Source organism: Aspergillus vadensis (genome assembly GCF_003184925.1).
Source record: "Aspergillus vadensis CBS 113365 unplaced genomic scaffold BO88scaffold_9, whole genome shotgun sequence".
NCBI classification, from domain to species: Eukaryota; Fungi; Ascomycota; class Eurotiomycetes; order Eurotiales; family Aspergillaceae; genus Aspergillus; species Aspergillus vadensis.
Genome location: NW_020292047.1, coordinates 1,003,491 through 1,020,045, shown reverse-complemented (window position 1 = coordinate 1,020,045; position 16,555 = coordinate 1,003,491). Strand labels below are relative to the sequence as shown.

Sequence of the window (16,555 nt, the reverse complement as noted above, 5' to 3'; positions counted from 1 at the left end):
CCGACGTCAAGTGACTAATCGGAAGAAAGAGACCCTCAAGTCGGCGAATCATTGGTAGAACACACGAATACAGCATCATCTCTGGTACCACATTTTGGATAGGGACACGTCAATAGCTGATGCGTTGGGAGATTAGTTCGATATAAGAATTCAATAGTCGAATGTCAAAATGGCGGGTGGGAGGAGACTATTAGTCCACGGGAGGAGACAAGGGCGAGGCGGATGCGTGGAAATAAGTTGTGAGCTGTCGTCGAGATACCGAGTTGGGCGTAGTTACTGGGCTTCACCCGTGGACTTGTCCATTCAAGAACGTTCCAACTCTCCGGACTGGCTCAGAAAGAACGATCAATCATGTAAGGTCCAAAAGCTTCTTGTCCCCACTATAGGCCGCCAAATAATTCTGGTGATTGTTTATCGAGTAGTTGAACATGCAGAAAGGCACCGCACCACCCACTCCACCTAATTTAATTGAGCGCTCCGATCCCCTCCTCGGTTCACCCATCCAGAATGCGGAGAAGCAGCGATGACTACTATCAGATTGGTTGAAGTGATAGGCATATCCGATAGATAGGCTTCTTCGCAGGCACTTAGCATCAACTGAGTACGTAAACGGCGGATACAAGCCGCGCAAGCAAACCGGCAGCAAGTATCTACCGCGCTTCTCCCTTTCGTTGTGAGCTCCGTGTTAACCGGTGCTAATGAGTCGGTCTTGGCCGCATTGGGGGTTGGAGTCTCCAGTTGCCAAGCTTTTGGACCAGGACGCCATCGGACGAGATTCACTATTTTCGCGCTGTGTCTCTTTTCACATTATGCGGCGATAAGCATGGATGGGATGGGGCGGATCCATCACTGGCTTAATACGGAGTAGTTGAGTGGTTAGTGTAGTTATTTAGTTGGTTGGTCAGTATGGAGTACTAGTAGACACCGTCACCGCTTATACGGTATGATTACCACTATGGTATCTACCGGCGCAGTCTCAGTCAGGGGTCCAATAGTAATCTATCGCAAAAGGGTCCGTCAGACTCCAGAACCCCTTGGTTGCGGGCGCAATGACCAGGAAGAAGACTTGGCCCGGGGGCTGAGGGGCTGAAAGCCTGAAAGGACCTGGGAAAGAGGCTGGTGGTGTCAATCCAGGAGATCCTCGCCTGCTTTCTTCGTCTCATAGGCTGCTCTCTCGTATTACTGTTTGGTGCCTGAGGTGCCTCAACGCAAAGGAATCCTTGTAAATAGGGATATCCCCTCCACAACCAATTAGCTGGACGCTAGGTTTAATGACAGTCTTGGCCAGGTAGGACTTGTACAATAGCTGGGCAACAACAACAATGCTGTTTGGTTGGGCGCAACACCGAAACTCACGACAACACCACAGCATACCCGACCAGTCTGTGGGCGATATTCTGATCAATACCAAGCAAACTCAGACGAAGAATGTGCGATGGCCAATATCACTGGCGTGGAGCGGAATCGGCAAGGCTGATGGTTACTCCATCGCAACGCCAATGAATAAAGACTTGGGTGTTTGAAGACACTAGATTCCGTAAAGGCCGTAGTACAGGCTGACACGACTCGGCATCGCCTGCAAGGGCCAGATATCGTTGAAGGAGGCCAAATCGGACCAAACAACGAGTGTCGCACTTGAACAGATAACCAACACATCCGTCAAGGGATCTGCGTGTCAAGCTAACGACCAGTCAATCAGTGGTGAAGAGAATCCCGGTAGGGCGGGGATAGATGTTCGAAATCCTCCGATAGTTCTCGGCAGATATCTATGTGGAATCTTTGGCGCCTAAGCTACACTGCTAACAACGCCGAACCCATCAAAGATATTGTAAACATGTGTCAAGTCGCGAAGAATACAAGAGGGGCGCTACCAATGAGATTCAGTTGAAAGATTCCGCGATTGTTGCATATAATACCGATAGACACCTGACCATGTCAGGTAGCGTCGCCTTGTCGGGGGTACCTTGCCACATCGATGCAGGAAGGTATCCGTTTGGACCAGGTGTACTCTGTACCTGCGTATGTACCCATGATCGGACAACCAATGAACACAAGGCTGCGAGATACCGCATGGGTTGTTGATGGTGGTATTGTGTAGATAAACAGTTGTTCCAGGTAGCTATGTAAATGAGACGTGTAGTGTATTGGATAGCGCTCGGCTTCCTCTTTCCTTAAGAGGCGGTAAGTATTGTCTCTAATTAAAACCAAGAGCCAATGATATACCAACAACCAACTACTTGCTACTTACTACTTACTACTTACTACTGATCAAGTCAACGGCATCGTGAAAATATCTCTGAAAAATTTCTTGTATTGGAATGACGACATGTGGGATGAGCAACCAGTCCAGACGAAGCCAGGGTCTCAGGTAATCATTCTGCAAGTTGAGATTAACGTCTGCATGCTCCGCAACGGGCTCTAGTCGGTGGAAACCAGGCCGTAAGAGAAGTCACCTGTTCCAGGCCAGATCGTAGGTAGGGAAGTGAGAGACACTCTTAATATTGTTCTGCATGATGTGCACTGTCTATTACTACTATAAAAAGTGGGCACCAGGCCGAGAAAACCGTTTGTAAGTGGTGGCCTGTTTCCTTTCTGTAAGTATGTCGTCGCAGGCGGGGTAATATGATGAGAACATTGACGACGCAGCAACGGATAGAACAATATAATCATAAATTAGGCAGCCACTTCGCCTAACTTATTGCTCGAACATGAGGGGAATCGGTGACATCAGAATCAGATGGAGGGAATTCCCGCACTCCGCCGGGGAGATGTGTCAGCCAGATTAATTGATTGATTGATGAATTGGCCCCGTTCCATTCAACCAACAAAGGTGTACTTCTGGAACACTTGATGAGGGAAGTATAAAGTAGGCTGTGTCGTGGTTTCGGGGCTGAAAATATCTTTACCGCCCGTCAAAGCCGACTGGAGCAGTGAGCAGACTCAGTCGAGGATTACTGGTAGATAGTAGGTGAGTGCTAAACTGCTAATGTTACTTACAGTACTCCCCCTACTGCAGGCCAACATTGAGATCCGACATGAGACATTCCCTGGTAGGCCAAATTGTGGCAATGGTTCGGCAGCACAGGACCCGATGATTGGTGTACCTGACCGGGGAGAAGGTTTGATGGCCCACCGGCTGGTGCCCGAGAGCCGGTTCTGAGTGGCCAGCGAGACACAGTAATTTCGGTAAACGCCAAGCTCACTTTCAGGAACAGGAAGGCCCCAAAACACAAAAAAAGAAAGAGAAACCCAGCAGAAGATGAAAAAAACGTAAGGGCTTTAAAGGGGAAAATCACCGCCGTGGCCCAGAAAAGCCCCAAGGCTGCTGGCTTGCTGGCCCAGTGTTCCAGAGCCCAGGCGGTTCCTGTCTATTCTATCCACTTGTCTCCACTCACAGCTGCAATTCTCAGCGGTTCTCACGACTCACGTTGCGCCGTCCATGTTGACTTTTTTATTTTAACCCCGGTGGTTTCTTGGCCTTCTTTCTCCAGTGCCGCGCCCCCCTGTCCATCGCCTGACCATCACAACGGTAGGGACAAGAAAAAACGGGTCTGAGATCCTTTTGTCAGTGATCTCTCTCTCTCTCTCTCTCTCTTTCTTACTACAGAAGTAATTCTCGCCCCTTTTCAAAACCGTGCCCGTAGATAGAGTCTTTCATACCCTTTCCCGCGCTCCCCTCCCATAATAGTAGTACTCCATACCCGTCCGTCCCTGATTTTCTCATCAGGAGTAGAGTTACCGTCCTGCGACAATCATTGATGTTTTTTTATACTCCGTAGCTTGACACAAAAATAGGGATTATTATTGCCCAACCCCGAAAGGAGAAGAGGACAATACCGCGCAGATACTACAGATACGGACAACTGTAACAAGCTAATTTCCAACGCTAAAAGGCTAACAGCCCACACTAACTCAACCCGATGTCTTGAGCCTTCGGGCTGTGGGCCCCCCTGATGATTTATTATGATTATTTTTGTTATTTTATTAGTATTCCCATTATTTCCCTGCCTGTGAATTTATTTCTTTTTTGGTTAACCATCCACTCATTTGGTCCAAGTGCCACGCTCTCTCTCTTCCTCTCACTTACTTTCTCACACTCTCTCTCTTTCTTGGTTCCTTTGGTTCACCCCTGGAAAAAAAAAGGTCAGCGCACGCCTTCCTTGTCCCTCCTGCCCACATCCACACTAAGCTAGTCTATCGCCTCTCGCCCACTCACTCCCTCCCCCTCCCCCCTGGTCCACGGCGCGAACTAAACCTTTACTTACTCCTTCATCTCCCTCCCGATTTCCCTTTTCTCCCTCGAGATCCCCCCTCCACATTTTCTTGCCTCCCTTCCCCCCCCCCCAGAGCGTTTCATCTTCGGCCCTTCGCCTGCTATCCTTCGCGAGATTTCCTATCCGACCTGAGAGAACTAGCTTCTCTCTCGTACGCTCTTTTGGGAACCTGTTTCTCTCTTCTCTTTCACTCTTTTAACTCTCATACTCTATTCTAGGCAACTTGCTTTGTCTCTGCCAGACTTTTAGCAACCCCTGCCCCACGAGGACTTTCATTCGTGTACAGACTTTTTGCAAGAAGCGCGCGACTGGCTTGCTGTGAATTTGGTATGTCTCCTATCATGTGCACCTCTGGGATCACCCAGCACATACAATAGCAGTGCAGCTCTTCTTTCTCCTGCATTACGCTGTGAAGAAAGCAAGCACATACATGGCTAGTGCCTAGTATCGAACAGACCGGCTGGTGGTCAATGGAGGTTGAGCGCATGCTAATATGGGATCCCGTGGTTTATATAGATTAGATCCACATTCTGACGCAACACTGAACAGCTTGCGACCCCGTGCGAATTAAATAACCGACACGATGAAGTTCAATACTGTCGCCCTCACCCTGGCTACCGCCGGTACCCTGGTGTCCGCTCAGCACCACCACCAGCACCGCCATCACCACAAGCGCTCCCCCGACGCCGAGGTCGTCACGGTGCCCGGTCCTACCGTCACCACCTTCGTTCTCGACGGCAAGGTCATTACCTATGAGGAGGCCTGCGCTGGTATCCGCAAGGGAACTTTGAAGTTCTCTGGCAACGTGCCTGCGGATGTTTGCCAGTCCTCTTCTTCTACTGTGGCTTCGAGCACCACCAGCCCGACTCCCACGGCTTCCGTCCAGGCTGCTGCTGAGTTCATCGAGGTCGCCGTCCAGCACTCGTCGAGCTCCAGCTCCAGCTCCAGCTCCAGCAGCACCAAGACCAGCAGCTCGTACGCCGCTGCCTCCTCCAGCTCCTCCGCCAGCAGCTCTAGCAGCAGCTCCTCCTCTGCCACCGGTGTGGACAAGGAGTTCCCCGATGGCGAGCTTGACTGCGACACCTTCCCCTCTGAATACGGTGCCGTTGCCCTCGACTACCTTGGCCTTGGCGGTTGGTCCGGTATCCAGTACGTGACCATCGTCGACGAGATTGTCGACACCATCGTTACCGGTGTCACCGGCGATTCCTGCATTTCCGGAGCCATGTGCTCCTATGCCTGCCCTGCTGGATACCAGAAGTCCCAGTGGCCCAGTGCCCAGGGTTCTACCGGCCAGTCCGTTGGTGGTATTGAGTGCAAGAACGGCAAGCTCCACCTTACCAACAAGTCTCTGTCCAAGAAGCTTTGCATTGAGGGTGTCGGAGGTGTCCACGTGAAGAACACCATGAGCGAGGAGGTCGCTGTTTGCCGTACCGACTACCCTGGTAAGCATTGAACTTCCCTTCCGACATGTGGGTCAAAACAAAGGCATTAATCATGTGTACAGGTACCGAATCCGAGACCATCCCTCTCGCTGTCGCTGCCAACAGCGAGCTCCACCCCCTGACTTGCCCCAACGGCGCCACCTACTACAAGTGGGAGAACCAGACCACTTCCGCTCAGTACTACGTTAACCCCAAGGGTGTTTCCACCGAGACTGGTTGCCAGTGGGGTAACGGCAGCTCTCCTATCGGCAACTGGGCTCCTATCAACCTTGGTGTCGGTTACAACGATGGCAAGTGGCTTTCTCTGTTCCAGAACAGCCCTACCACCACCACCAAGCTTGACTTCAACGTGAAGATCCAGGGTGACAACCTCAGCGGTTCTTGCAAGTACGAGGATGGTACCTTCTACTCCGAGTCTGGCTCCAACGACTCCGGTTGCACTGTAAGTGACCTGCATCCATTTCCTCTCTTTTCTGCTGGGATCTTTTGCTGATCATCATTCACCTACAGGTTGAGGTTCTCTCCGGCTCCGCCACCTATGTCTTCTACTAAGCTAGTCGAGGGCCCGACACCCACCCGCCGTCGCCGTACGATTCGGTTCGCATCCGCTAACTTGAATCGAACCCCGTCGGCTCGCAAATAGAAGAACTCTCATGCCTCTGTTCATTCTGTTCATGATTCTCTGTCCAGTGCGGTTGCTTTCTTCTCTGTATCTTACTATATTGTCCTATGTGGCTTGGAAAATATAGCACCTGTCACATATGTCGCGTCGCCATTCCCTTGATGGAGACGATTGTGGTTAGACCTTACCTTCTCTACTGCAAAGTAACACTGATTTCCGTTTTTCTAGCCGCACTTTTCTACCTTATTCCCCCCCGTGAGCAGCCAGATTTGCTCGTCATGTTATAAGCTAGCAATGCCTTGTATAGTAGTTTTGTTTATGTCAGTTGATTAAAGATGGTTTTTATCTCTTTCTGTACCGATCTGATGCCATCTGGGTACATGGACGCCGTATTTGTGACCGCGTAAGGCGACAACTAGGTTTTTAAGAAGGGTGGCCCTACGAGACCTGGCGGGTCCCACCCCCAGCCTCCTGAGTTTAAGTGAAAGCAGGTGTGTCAGGGCTGGCATGTAGATTACCCTTCCTTCGATAGAGTGCTCGGGAGGCGGTGGAGGTGCATTCCAGGGCGGCATCCACCTGCGTCATGCACGGTCTGATGTGTCCATCTATCTATCAGATATCGGTGACCTTGGAATGTGCATAAGTGGAGCCCCCGATCGGTCGGTGAGTTCTTCAGGGTTCTGTCACCGGTGATGTGTGGCATGTCAGAAGTGGGCTGGGGGTTGGCATTTCAGGTCCGTCATATCAATAAATTATTCATGTTGGTTCTTTGAAGTTCTATAGTGGGTTAAACTGTGTCGATCGCCACTTAAGTAGTCATTGTTCTCATTTCCTGACTAATGAATTGTATCATTGATGTTACATTGTAAAGTGAGATTTAAGTAACAGAGACCAACTGTTGTGGTGGATTGGGGGCGCAATTGCGACTGTTTGTTCCGGGGAGGGTACTACTACTACTGCTGCTGCTAAGTATATATTTACCGCAATGAGGGGTGATGATGACATGGAACCGGCGATTGGACTACACGTTGTGACTTCTATCACACCATAAAGAGGGTTCATCTTGGCGGGTGTATTTTCCGGGCCCGTACCTAGCTCGATGATGAGACCATTTACCAAGTTCGAGCCTGCGTAGGTAGTATTCTGGTGGATGCCATTAGGGGCAGTTGAAGTCATCCACCCCGTTGAGGACTGTTCACGTCGCACGCACTAGTCCGGATGGGGATAGCGAGTCACGATCTGTACGAAATCCCTGCAACGGGCACATGGCTTTACTATTTTGGGTAAGGCCTCGACTGGTCATTGGCCGAGGCTGGGTGTCCAGCACCACGTGATCAGGCGCGCCATCACGGGGCCCGAACCAGAAAACGCGGAGCACATGACTCCTAGACGCGGAGACGCGCCTCGTTCCTGCCTGGGGTGTCGAGGGTTGTGTATACCGAAATTATACTAGAACAGCCACCTCCCGTTAGACACGCAGGGGAGTGCTGGAACTCAGGGAGCCGCCAGGGTTAATTTACTCTTTTTTTTTTTTCTCACCTGTAAGCAACCGAAGTCTGGCATATTTTGGCAAACTTCCCTCCTCCCTCCTACCCAAGTCAGCAGTGCATTGCATAGTTTCGGACGGTCCAAGTTGCGAGGCTGCGCGAGCTTAGTGGTGGAGCTCTCGACCCTCGTCGGCGCCTATCGAACGCGTCTCGGGTTGTAAGCGTGCATTTCCGCGCTGGACGAGACGCTCCGTTCCGGCAGGCATTCCACCACACACCATCCTTTCACCCTTTTCTTCAATGTTTCTCGTTTTTTGCCTGTTCGTACCCAGTTTCGTACTTCCCCAACCTCCTGGCCCTCGTCTTGGGGGGTGAAGCCTCAAAGTTCCTTCCCTTTGTCATCCTTGACACGCTTCATCTTGTCTTTCTCTCTCTCTCTTTCCCTCGGGACCCCGAGTCTCGTGAATTGACTCCCACCCCATAGAATTAGACATTCCTCCCCCAACCTTTTCTTCGACGCGACTAAAGCCTCAATTGATCTTTTTTAATCCTCGTCCACCCCTCTTGCCGTTGTTCGAGTGGCATACGAGCGTGTCCGGGTCGTGGTTCACGACCAGACGGCCTTAACTTCAACTTAATAACATCATGGAGTCTTCGCCTCCAAGGAGCAGTTTGGCTGCTCCGGTGGCAGGTGTGAAGCGTCCCGCGGCCCTGTTGCCTGCCTTTGAGCCATTGAGCTCCTCTCCCTCACTCCCTCGTCCACAGAAGCGTGTAGCACGCGACAATCATGGCATTGTCTCGACTTACCCTACGCCGGTGCCGACCTCGTCGACCCATATCTTGTCCTCTTCCCCCCCGAGAATGGCCCTGCCGCGAACGGCCTCACGGCGTACGTTTACTTCGTCCAGCTCCGAACGAACCCCTCTGTCTGCTGTCCCTACCATAACGCTTCCCGAGAGCGGGGAGCCCGTCCTGATGGGAAGGTCCAGTGCCTCGTGCCATCACCAGCTCGCGGCCAACCGTATGATATCAAGGGTGCATGTCAAGGCTACTTATAAGCCCGCAGCTAATCCCTTTGACCCTGATAGAGTGGAGATCATGTGCATGGGATGGAATGGAATTAAGTTGCATTGTCAGGGAAAAACATATGACTTGGCCAAGGGAAAGACGTTTACTTCGGATATCAAGGATGCTGACATCATGATCGATGTTCATGACGCCCGCGTGCTGGTCCAATGGCCTCAAAGTGACCGAAAGGATTATGCCTCGACCGATTCCGAGCAGACATGGGAGGAGACTACACCCAAACGTAAAGCACAGCACCGTCGGAGTATTCACGAAAGTCCCAATGTGGAACGTCAGCGCTTGGCATCTCCCGTCTCGCCGTCCCCTGCGGTCAAGTCTCTGGTGCCCCCATCGTCACCCCTATATACCCCGACACGCTCGCGGAATTCCGTGGTCGTATACGAAGATGAGGCTTCACCTAGCCGTCGCAACAGCACTGCTGATGCAGATCAGAAGTCGTCGTCCATCGCTAGTGACATTCTGCAGAGCTCGCAGTCCAGCGAGTTGAGTGAGCTGAGCAAGCAAGATGACTTCTCGGACCATGATGAAGAAAATGACCCCATTGTTCATTCCTTTGGACCCTTTGGCGACAATCTACTTCCTCGGATGGCCTCATTCACTGCAGATGAGTCACCACTCCGTCCTGCACGGCCCCGCAACCAGGTTGTCCAGCCTACCAAGTCCCCGGGACAACCCTCCAAGACCGTCGAGTCGACGGAGAGCACAGTAACCAAGCTGGAGCCGTTGAGTGAGAGCTTTGAACGTGTTCAGAACCATGCCGCCAACCAATTGGCGTTCTCTCGACTTTCGTCCACGCCATTTTCGACGATTTTGAACAACCTCCCACCGTCCTTGTGGAGGAGGGACGGCCATCACAAAGAGGGCCCCACGAAAGAAGAGATCCGTGCCATCCTGGACACGACCAAGTGCATTGGAAAGGTGGCACGGGAGGGAAAGGATGCCGCAGGAAAGCCTCTGGAAGCCGAGTACTATTACATTCCGGACTTTGACGAGGACGACATGCGACGCGAGGCGGTTGTGCATGATCTCAGGAAGCCGGGCCTCCGCAACTGCCGCAAGCAGCACAAGGTACGTTTTATCCCCGCTCAAGCAATAACATATTGCTGACCTTCGCAGCAATACTTCTGGCGCAAACCCAAATAAAGAATAAAAAAGTCATTCGATCCCTGCTAATTTCTTGACACGACCTTCTTGGATTCTGAGTACATATTTGCAACGTTCCCCCTTTCTTTCTTTCTTCCTATCTTTCTTCAAGGACTCGCATAGCGTGGCGTGGGCATACCCTGTCGATTTTTTTGTTGCTGTATGAAGGTGTATGATGATGTGGATTTCTTTCCTTTGTTGCGTTCTGTTAACGGTCCCCCAAGCCAGATGTATTGTTTTGTCCACGTGCGATGTCTACTGTGTTTCCTTTTGTGGCGGCATTGACCATTACGAGTCAGGGTCTCTGTCCATGCCTCATGGTGTAGACCTTGCTTTTTCTGTGGGCGCTCAAGACCTACCCGTGTCTTGTGTGACGTCCGTCAACGAATCCGCGTCTGAAAATTTCCTTCAATATTGTCACCCAGTGTGCTGCTGGCAAGATGCCCATCAGCCCTGGACCCTCAACCAACCCAACCCAACCCTCATGACCTGTATGTTATCACAGTTTCTTAGGGAAACAAAAGCGTTTTAGTTATGTTCAGATGCAAGCCTCTTACATCGTCCACAGTAAATTCGAAGCCAGGAACATGGGACGATCATTGGTTTCCACCGCAGCTGGCATCACGTGCCTGCGCCATTGATGATGTCCCAATGACTTCAGGTCCAAGCACAACACCACCATCAACTATCTGGCCGCGTCGTGCAGTAGCACTGTCCAGGCTTCATTCCTGTCCAATCCTCGCCGGCTCTGGATTATTCTTGGCCATGGTTTAGACGTCAGCCCACATCGTATCGCCACGATTCTATCCGAGATACACGGTATACGATCTGCTGGAAGAAGGCAGGCGGGCATATTAAGCCAGTAGACCCGTATCTTCATCCCCAACACTCCATCCATCCTACTTTGCACTTACCCTCTCTAAACATATGGTCCAAGGTACTTGACCTCGACTACATCGCTAGGTAGCATACTATACCAATCTACAGTCTACCTGCATCTTTCTACCTAGTACCTACCTACCTATCCACCTTCAATACCTCACTCACTCAACCCAATCCAAAATACCCTCCCCGAACCAAGCCAAACTACCCATCAACATTCAACATGTCTCCAAATCCACGAATCATCCCCACTACCACCTCAACCACCCTCCCCCGCACTCATCAACACCAAGCAGACGACGCAGATGCAGACGCACCGCTGCACACACAAAGCAGCCCCGAAAGAGAGCAAGAAGATCCCAGCAGTCGCATCCTAGGCAGGAGTATCAAGCCGCCCGTGGTACGGCATTATAGTTGGAGTGAGGAGGATCGGAAGCATGCGTTGCAGGCGCGGTTGTTGGAGACGGAGGGAAGGGAGATGGGGTTTTCGGAGGTGAGAGGACATGATGGTGGTGAGATGGGAGATGAGTAGGATGTTCTGTGTGAAGTAGGGAGTTGGTTGAGATGGGTAATTTGTGGTTAAAGATAGGAATGGATGGGAATTTGAATGAGAATGTGGTGGGTTGTGGTTAATGTCTGATGTGAATGTGAGGTTTATGGGGATATTCCGTAAGAGTGAATTTTGTTAGGGAGATGGGATCAGTAATATATAAATTTGATGGCAGTGCCAACAAGAAGAAGTATTTACTTCTTGAAAAAGTATTTTTGAGTCTATCGCAGAGTAGATACTATTGGGGTAATGACGAACTCCGCCTTCGGCCCACTTCTTCTTCACTTTCCCAGCTGCGCTTCACTTCAACTTCCGTCAGCCACTTCCAAGGCTTGCCTCCCCCTCTCCACCTCCCCTTGACGCCCGAGACACCTTGCGCGTCACTTGTCTCCTGCCCGCTTCACCAATGTGGCGTTCAAGTCACTCATGCGCTTTCCTTTCCCACTCTTTGAAAGGTTCCCCGGACAGTTGAGATCAACCCACGCGCTGATTGCTGCTGCTGCACCACCACCGCACACCGCGGCAAGCAATGGATCGTCAGAGGAAGCGTATGTCCAATCCCACACCACACCACATGTCACCAAATTCACCCCAACCTGGGTTCGCTAACTTATTCCTTCCGTCTACAGGGGATCTCCGCCTCCAAAATGAGAGAGTATGGGCCGGCGAGAGTGGTAAAGAAAACCCCCCCCCTCCTCATCAATTCAACCCACTACGCCGATACATGAACTTGATCCGGCATCGGAACCACATGAAGTTATTGTAACTAACTAACTAACTATCTGATCGCTTCATGCAACAGATGTCTTCCCGGTCAGCAAATCCCTCGATTCAGCCTTGAAAAAGAACACCGCTTTCATCAAGCGCCTCCGCACCGGAATCAACGCCGCTGCCCAACAAACCTTCCTAGCCGATATCCGCACCCTCTCGCTGCACAAATACCTGTCGGAAATTATCTCCGCCTGCTACGAAGGTCTCTGCAAGCTCAAATCGCCCGGCGAAATCGCTACAGGTGTCGAAATCACTAGTGCCTTGCACCAGCGCTTCGGACCCGCCGAATTCACCCGCCAGATCGGATGGCTGCTAGGGCGGGGCCTGAGTACCCCGGATAGAGGACAGCTGAAGGCGCTCAGCCAGGAGTTGCGCGAGCGCGAGGAAAAGGAACGGTTGTCTCGCCATCGGGTGTTGTTGAGGGTTGTTACGGAGTTGTGGCTGGTGGGGGTGTTGAAGACACTGGATGATATTGAGAAGCCGGATGATGTGGGCGCGAAGGGCAAGGATGGAGTTGTTGTTATTGGCGGAAAGGCGACGGATGGGCCGGTGAGAAGGGCGCCGCCGTCTGCTGGTAAGGATGGTGAGAGGGAGCCCGAGCCGTTTCCTTTGGAGGTGTTGAAGGACCTGCTTGGACATGATCGCGACCATTCAAATTTGCCACTGGCTGTGCTGTTCGTCAAGAGCTTTAGCTGGGATGTGCTGGGCGTGAAGATGGTCGAGGAGGGTAGGAAGACTGTCGAAGCTGATGGCGCTACAACTACTGTTAATGGCGATGTGGAGGCGGAGGCAACAGCCCCGGAGGGTGATGACCCGCCGCTCACTTCGGAGAAGACTCAGCTTCGGTTCAAGCATATCCTTAATCGGTATTTGGAGGATGTCAAGACACATGTTGTTCGCGATCAGAGAGCGTTGGCCGCCCAGAGCCGTCGCAATGCCGAAGCATACGTGAAGAGTGGCGAAATCTTCGAAGACCGCCAGGCCAACTTTGAGAAGCAGACGAAGTCGCTGGAGAAGCTGGTTACCAACACGCAGGTCCTGTGTGAGGTTCTGGGTGTGGAAATGCCAGCTTTGGCCGAGAAGGAGGCCGCTGATGCTGGAGCGGGCGGTGGTATTGGCCTAGTGAAGGCTAGCGAGTACTTGCGTGGCCAAGGAGAGGGCGCTGGTATCTGGGAAGATGAAGAGGAACGGCGCTTCTACGAGAATCTGGTCGACCTTAAGGGTAAAGTGCCGGCTGTACTGTTGGAGGATGGCAAGAAGAAGAAGGCGGAGGATGAGGCCGGAAAGAAGAAGGAAGAAGACGGCACAGATACGGAGAAGACTGAAGCTAGCCAAGCGCAGTCAGCCGAGGAGAAGGCTGCTGCAGATGCCGATGACCAGTCTACTGCTATCGCAAGCAAGACTGTCGGCGCCCAGGTGGACGCGCTTCTGGCTAAACTGCCCGATCTGCAGACCAAGGACCAGGTTGATCAGCTGGCGCTAGACTTCTGCTTTCTCAACTCAAAGGCGTCTCGGAACAGGCTCATCAAGGCAGTTTCCGATGTCCCCAAGGGCCGCATCGATCTTCTTCCCTTGTACTCTCGTCTTGTCGCAACCCTAGGACAGTACATGCCTGATATTCCCCAGGGAATCACCAACTATCTGGACGAGGAGTTCCGAAGCCTCCAGCGCCGGAAGTCAAAGGAGTTCCTGGGCCAGGTTCGGATGAGCAATGTCCGTTATTTGGCCGAACTGACCAAGTTTGGTGTAGTTCCGGAGCATATCATCTTCCACTGCTTCAAGGTTTCGCTGGATGACTTTTCGCGCATGAACATTGAGATCATCGGGCATCTCCTGGAGAACTGTGGACGCTATCTGCTTCGGAACCCTGACACGTCCCCGAGAATGGCTTCCTTCCTGGAGACTCTTGGACGGAAGAAGACTGTCCAGCATCTGGGTCAGCAGGAACGGATGATCATCGAGAATGCAGTCTACTACGTTGATCCGCCGCCGCGGCCTGCCATCCAGCAGAAGGAGCGCACCCCTATGGAGTCTTACATTCGGAGACTGGTCTATCTGGATATGAACAAGCGCAACTACACCAAGATCTTGAAGTCGATCCGCAAGCTTCATTGGGAGGAACAAGATGTGAGTACAGCATGGGGTGATGCGGTGTACGAAGATCATACTAACTGCATGATAGGTGGTCGATATTTTGGAGCGCGTCTTCAGCAAACCGGTGAAGGTCAAATATGGCAACATCCATCTTCTTGCGATCCTCGTCAGTGCCCTTTATAGGTATCACCAGGATTTCGTCATCGGCGTGGTGGACAACATCCTTGAGCAGATCACGCTGGGTCTAGAGCAGAACGATTTCAAGTTCAACCAGAAGCGAATCGCTGAAGTCAAGTACCTCGGAGAGCTCTACAACTACAAGATGATTGACTCACCGGTGATCTTCGACACCTTGTATCGCATTATTACCTTTGGTCATGGTGAGTGAGTCGACACCGTCCGCGAAACATCATTAACAACTCTCAGAGGGTGGTACGCCCATGCCTGGAAGGATCAACCCGCTTGACCTGCCTGATGACTTCTTCCGTGTCCGTCTGGTCTGCACTCTTCTCGACACCTGCGGCCACTGCTTCGATCGTGGCTCTGCCAAAAAGAAGCTTGACTTCTTCTTGACCTTCTTCCAGGTGTGTTCGCCACTATTCGCAAGAAATTCAAAGCTAATTCAATCAGTACTACATGCATACGAAGGATCCCCTGCCAATGGACGTCGACTTCCTAGTCCAGGATACTTTCTCCATGACTCGTCCTCAGTGGAAGCTAGCAGCTGATCTGGCCGAGGCTACTCAGATCTTCAGTGAAGCTGTGGCGCAGAATTTCAAGACGCAGGACGCAGAGAGACCTGCTGAGCCTGATGAGGACGATGCGGACAGCAGCTCTTCGGACGAGGATCTGGAAGAAGATGCAATGCTCGAGGAAGAGGACCAGGAGTCGAGCGACGAGGCTGAGGTTCGTTGATTTTACGATGAGGACGTGATATATACTAACGTGTCAATAGGTGTCCGGTCCGAACGCCGAACAAAACGGCGACAGTGAGTCCGAAGACGAAGAAATCTTCGTAACTCGGCAGGAAGAGGAACGGGACCCAGAAGCGGAAGCCGAATTTGACCGCGAATTCGAGAAGATGATGGCGGAGAGCATGGAATCCCGGAAATTCGAACGCAAGGGTGTGTTTGACATACCATTGCCGATGAAGCGGTCTGGACGAGAGGCAGCGCTTGAGACCCCCCCGCCAGAGGCACCCAAGCCCACGAATAACACCATGGCGTTCTCTTTGATGACCAAGAAGGGGAACAAGCAGCAGGTAGGCTCTCAATCTACTCCGTGCAAGGCTCATGACTAACCATGCAGACCCGCACGATCGACCTGCCCTCCGACTCCAGCTTCGCTGTGGCAATGCGAAGCCAGCAGCAAGCTGACCGCGAGGAACAGCAACGGATCAAGAACCTGGTCCTCAACTACGAAATGACCAACGAAGCAGAGACCAACACCGATGGTACGTTCTTTGCAGTATTCCGTAATCTATACACTGACAGTGTTGCAGCCGCAGAGAAGCGTTCCCCCCATCGCGACACCAGAATGGACAAATCAAGCGCGGCCAGGGCGGCTTTCCGATCCCGGAAACTCCAACTGAGCGATGTGAACTGGTAGATGATGCGTTCGATGGAAACTAACAGTCATGGTATACATTCATGAACTAGAGAAAAGACCAGCAGTACGCTGTTCGGACTAGTCTTTGACTATTACGCTTTTCGCGTCAGTCGTCCCATCAGTCAATGGGTTGGTTGTTTGACAGCTTGTCGCAGACGCACACTTATTTACCTCGTGTGCATGGTTTCAGCCTAATCACGTGCAGACAAGACTTTGTCTGACAGTCAACCAACCACTTGGTTATTGATACATCGGCGATGTGATGTGGAAGTGAATGGGTATGTCGCATGCATTCCCAAGCATAGCAAACAGATCATCTGTTCAACACAGTGATCATTCCTTACTCTGTGTGTGGTTCCTCCCGACACAGAACAACTGCCAGTGGTTTGTTATAGGGAGATAGAAGAGATTCCCTGGGCACGGCATGATTATATTCCGTCCTACTCCCTTCTTCTACTCTTCTCCAACTGGCTAATCCCAGCTGGCTAGTGCAGAAGGGAGATAGACGTGTTGTGATGAGACGTAACCTCTCCTACTTACTGCTCTGGAAACGCAACATCCTATTACACAATCACTCACTCGCATGAGCCAGC

At 51.8% G+C, this 16,555-nt stretch overlaps 2 protein-coding genes across 2 annotated transcripts; both read left to right on the top strand.

The window, feature by feature from the left end:
* Positions 1-4,857: 4,857 nt before the first annotated feature.
* Positions 4,858-6,271, top strand: sun1 (SUN family protein UTH1; the record flags this gene model as incomplete). Its single annotated transcript, XM_025708797.1, has 3 exons — positions 4,858-5,719; positions 5,782-6,161; positions 6,230-6,271. The coding sequence occupies 3 exons, from the start codon at positions 4,858-4,860 to the stop codon at positions 6,269-6,271; spliced, it is 1,284 nt and encodes a 427-aa protein (XP_025563907.1).
* A 2,202-nt stretch (positions 6,272-8,473) lies between these two features.
* On the top strand, positions 8,474-15,962 carry BO88DRAFT_338893 (uncharacterized protein; the record flags this gene model as incomplete). Its single annotated transcript, XM_025703002.1, has 10 exons — positions 8,474-9,982; positions 11,720-11,735; positions 12,119-12,163; positions 12,292-14,387; positions 14,443-14,734; positions 14,781-14,938; positions 14,985-15,260; positions 15,310-15,615; positions 15,663-15,807; positions 15,856-15,962. 10 exons carry the CDS (start codon positions 8,474-8,476, stop codon positions 15,960-15,962), a joined length of 4,950 nt encoding a protein of 1,649 aa, XP_025563906.1.
* Between the last annotated feature and the right edge of the window lie 593 nt (positions 15,963-16,555).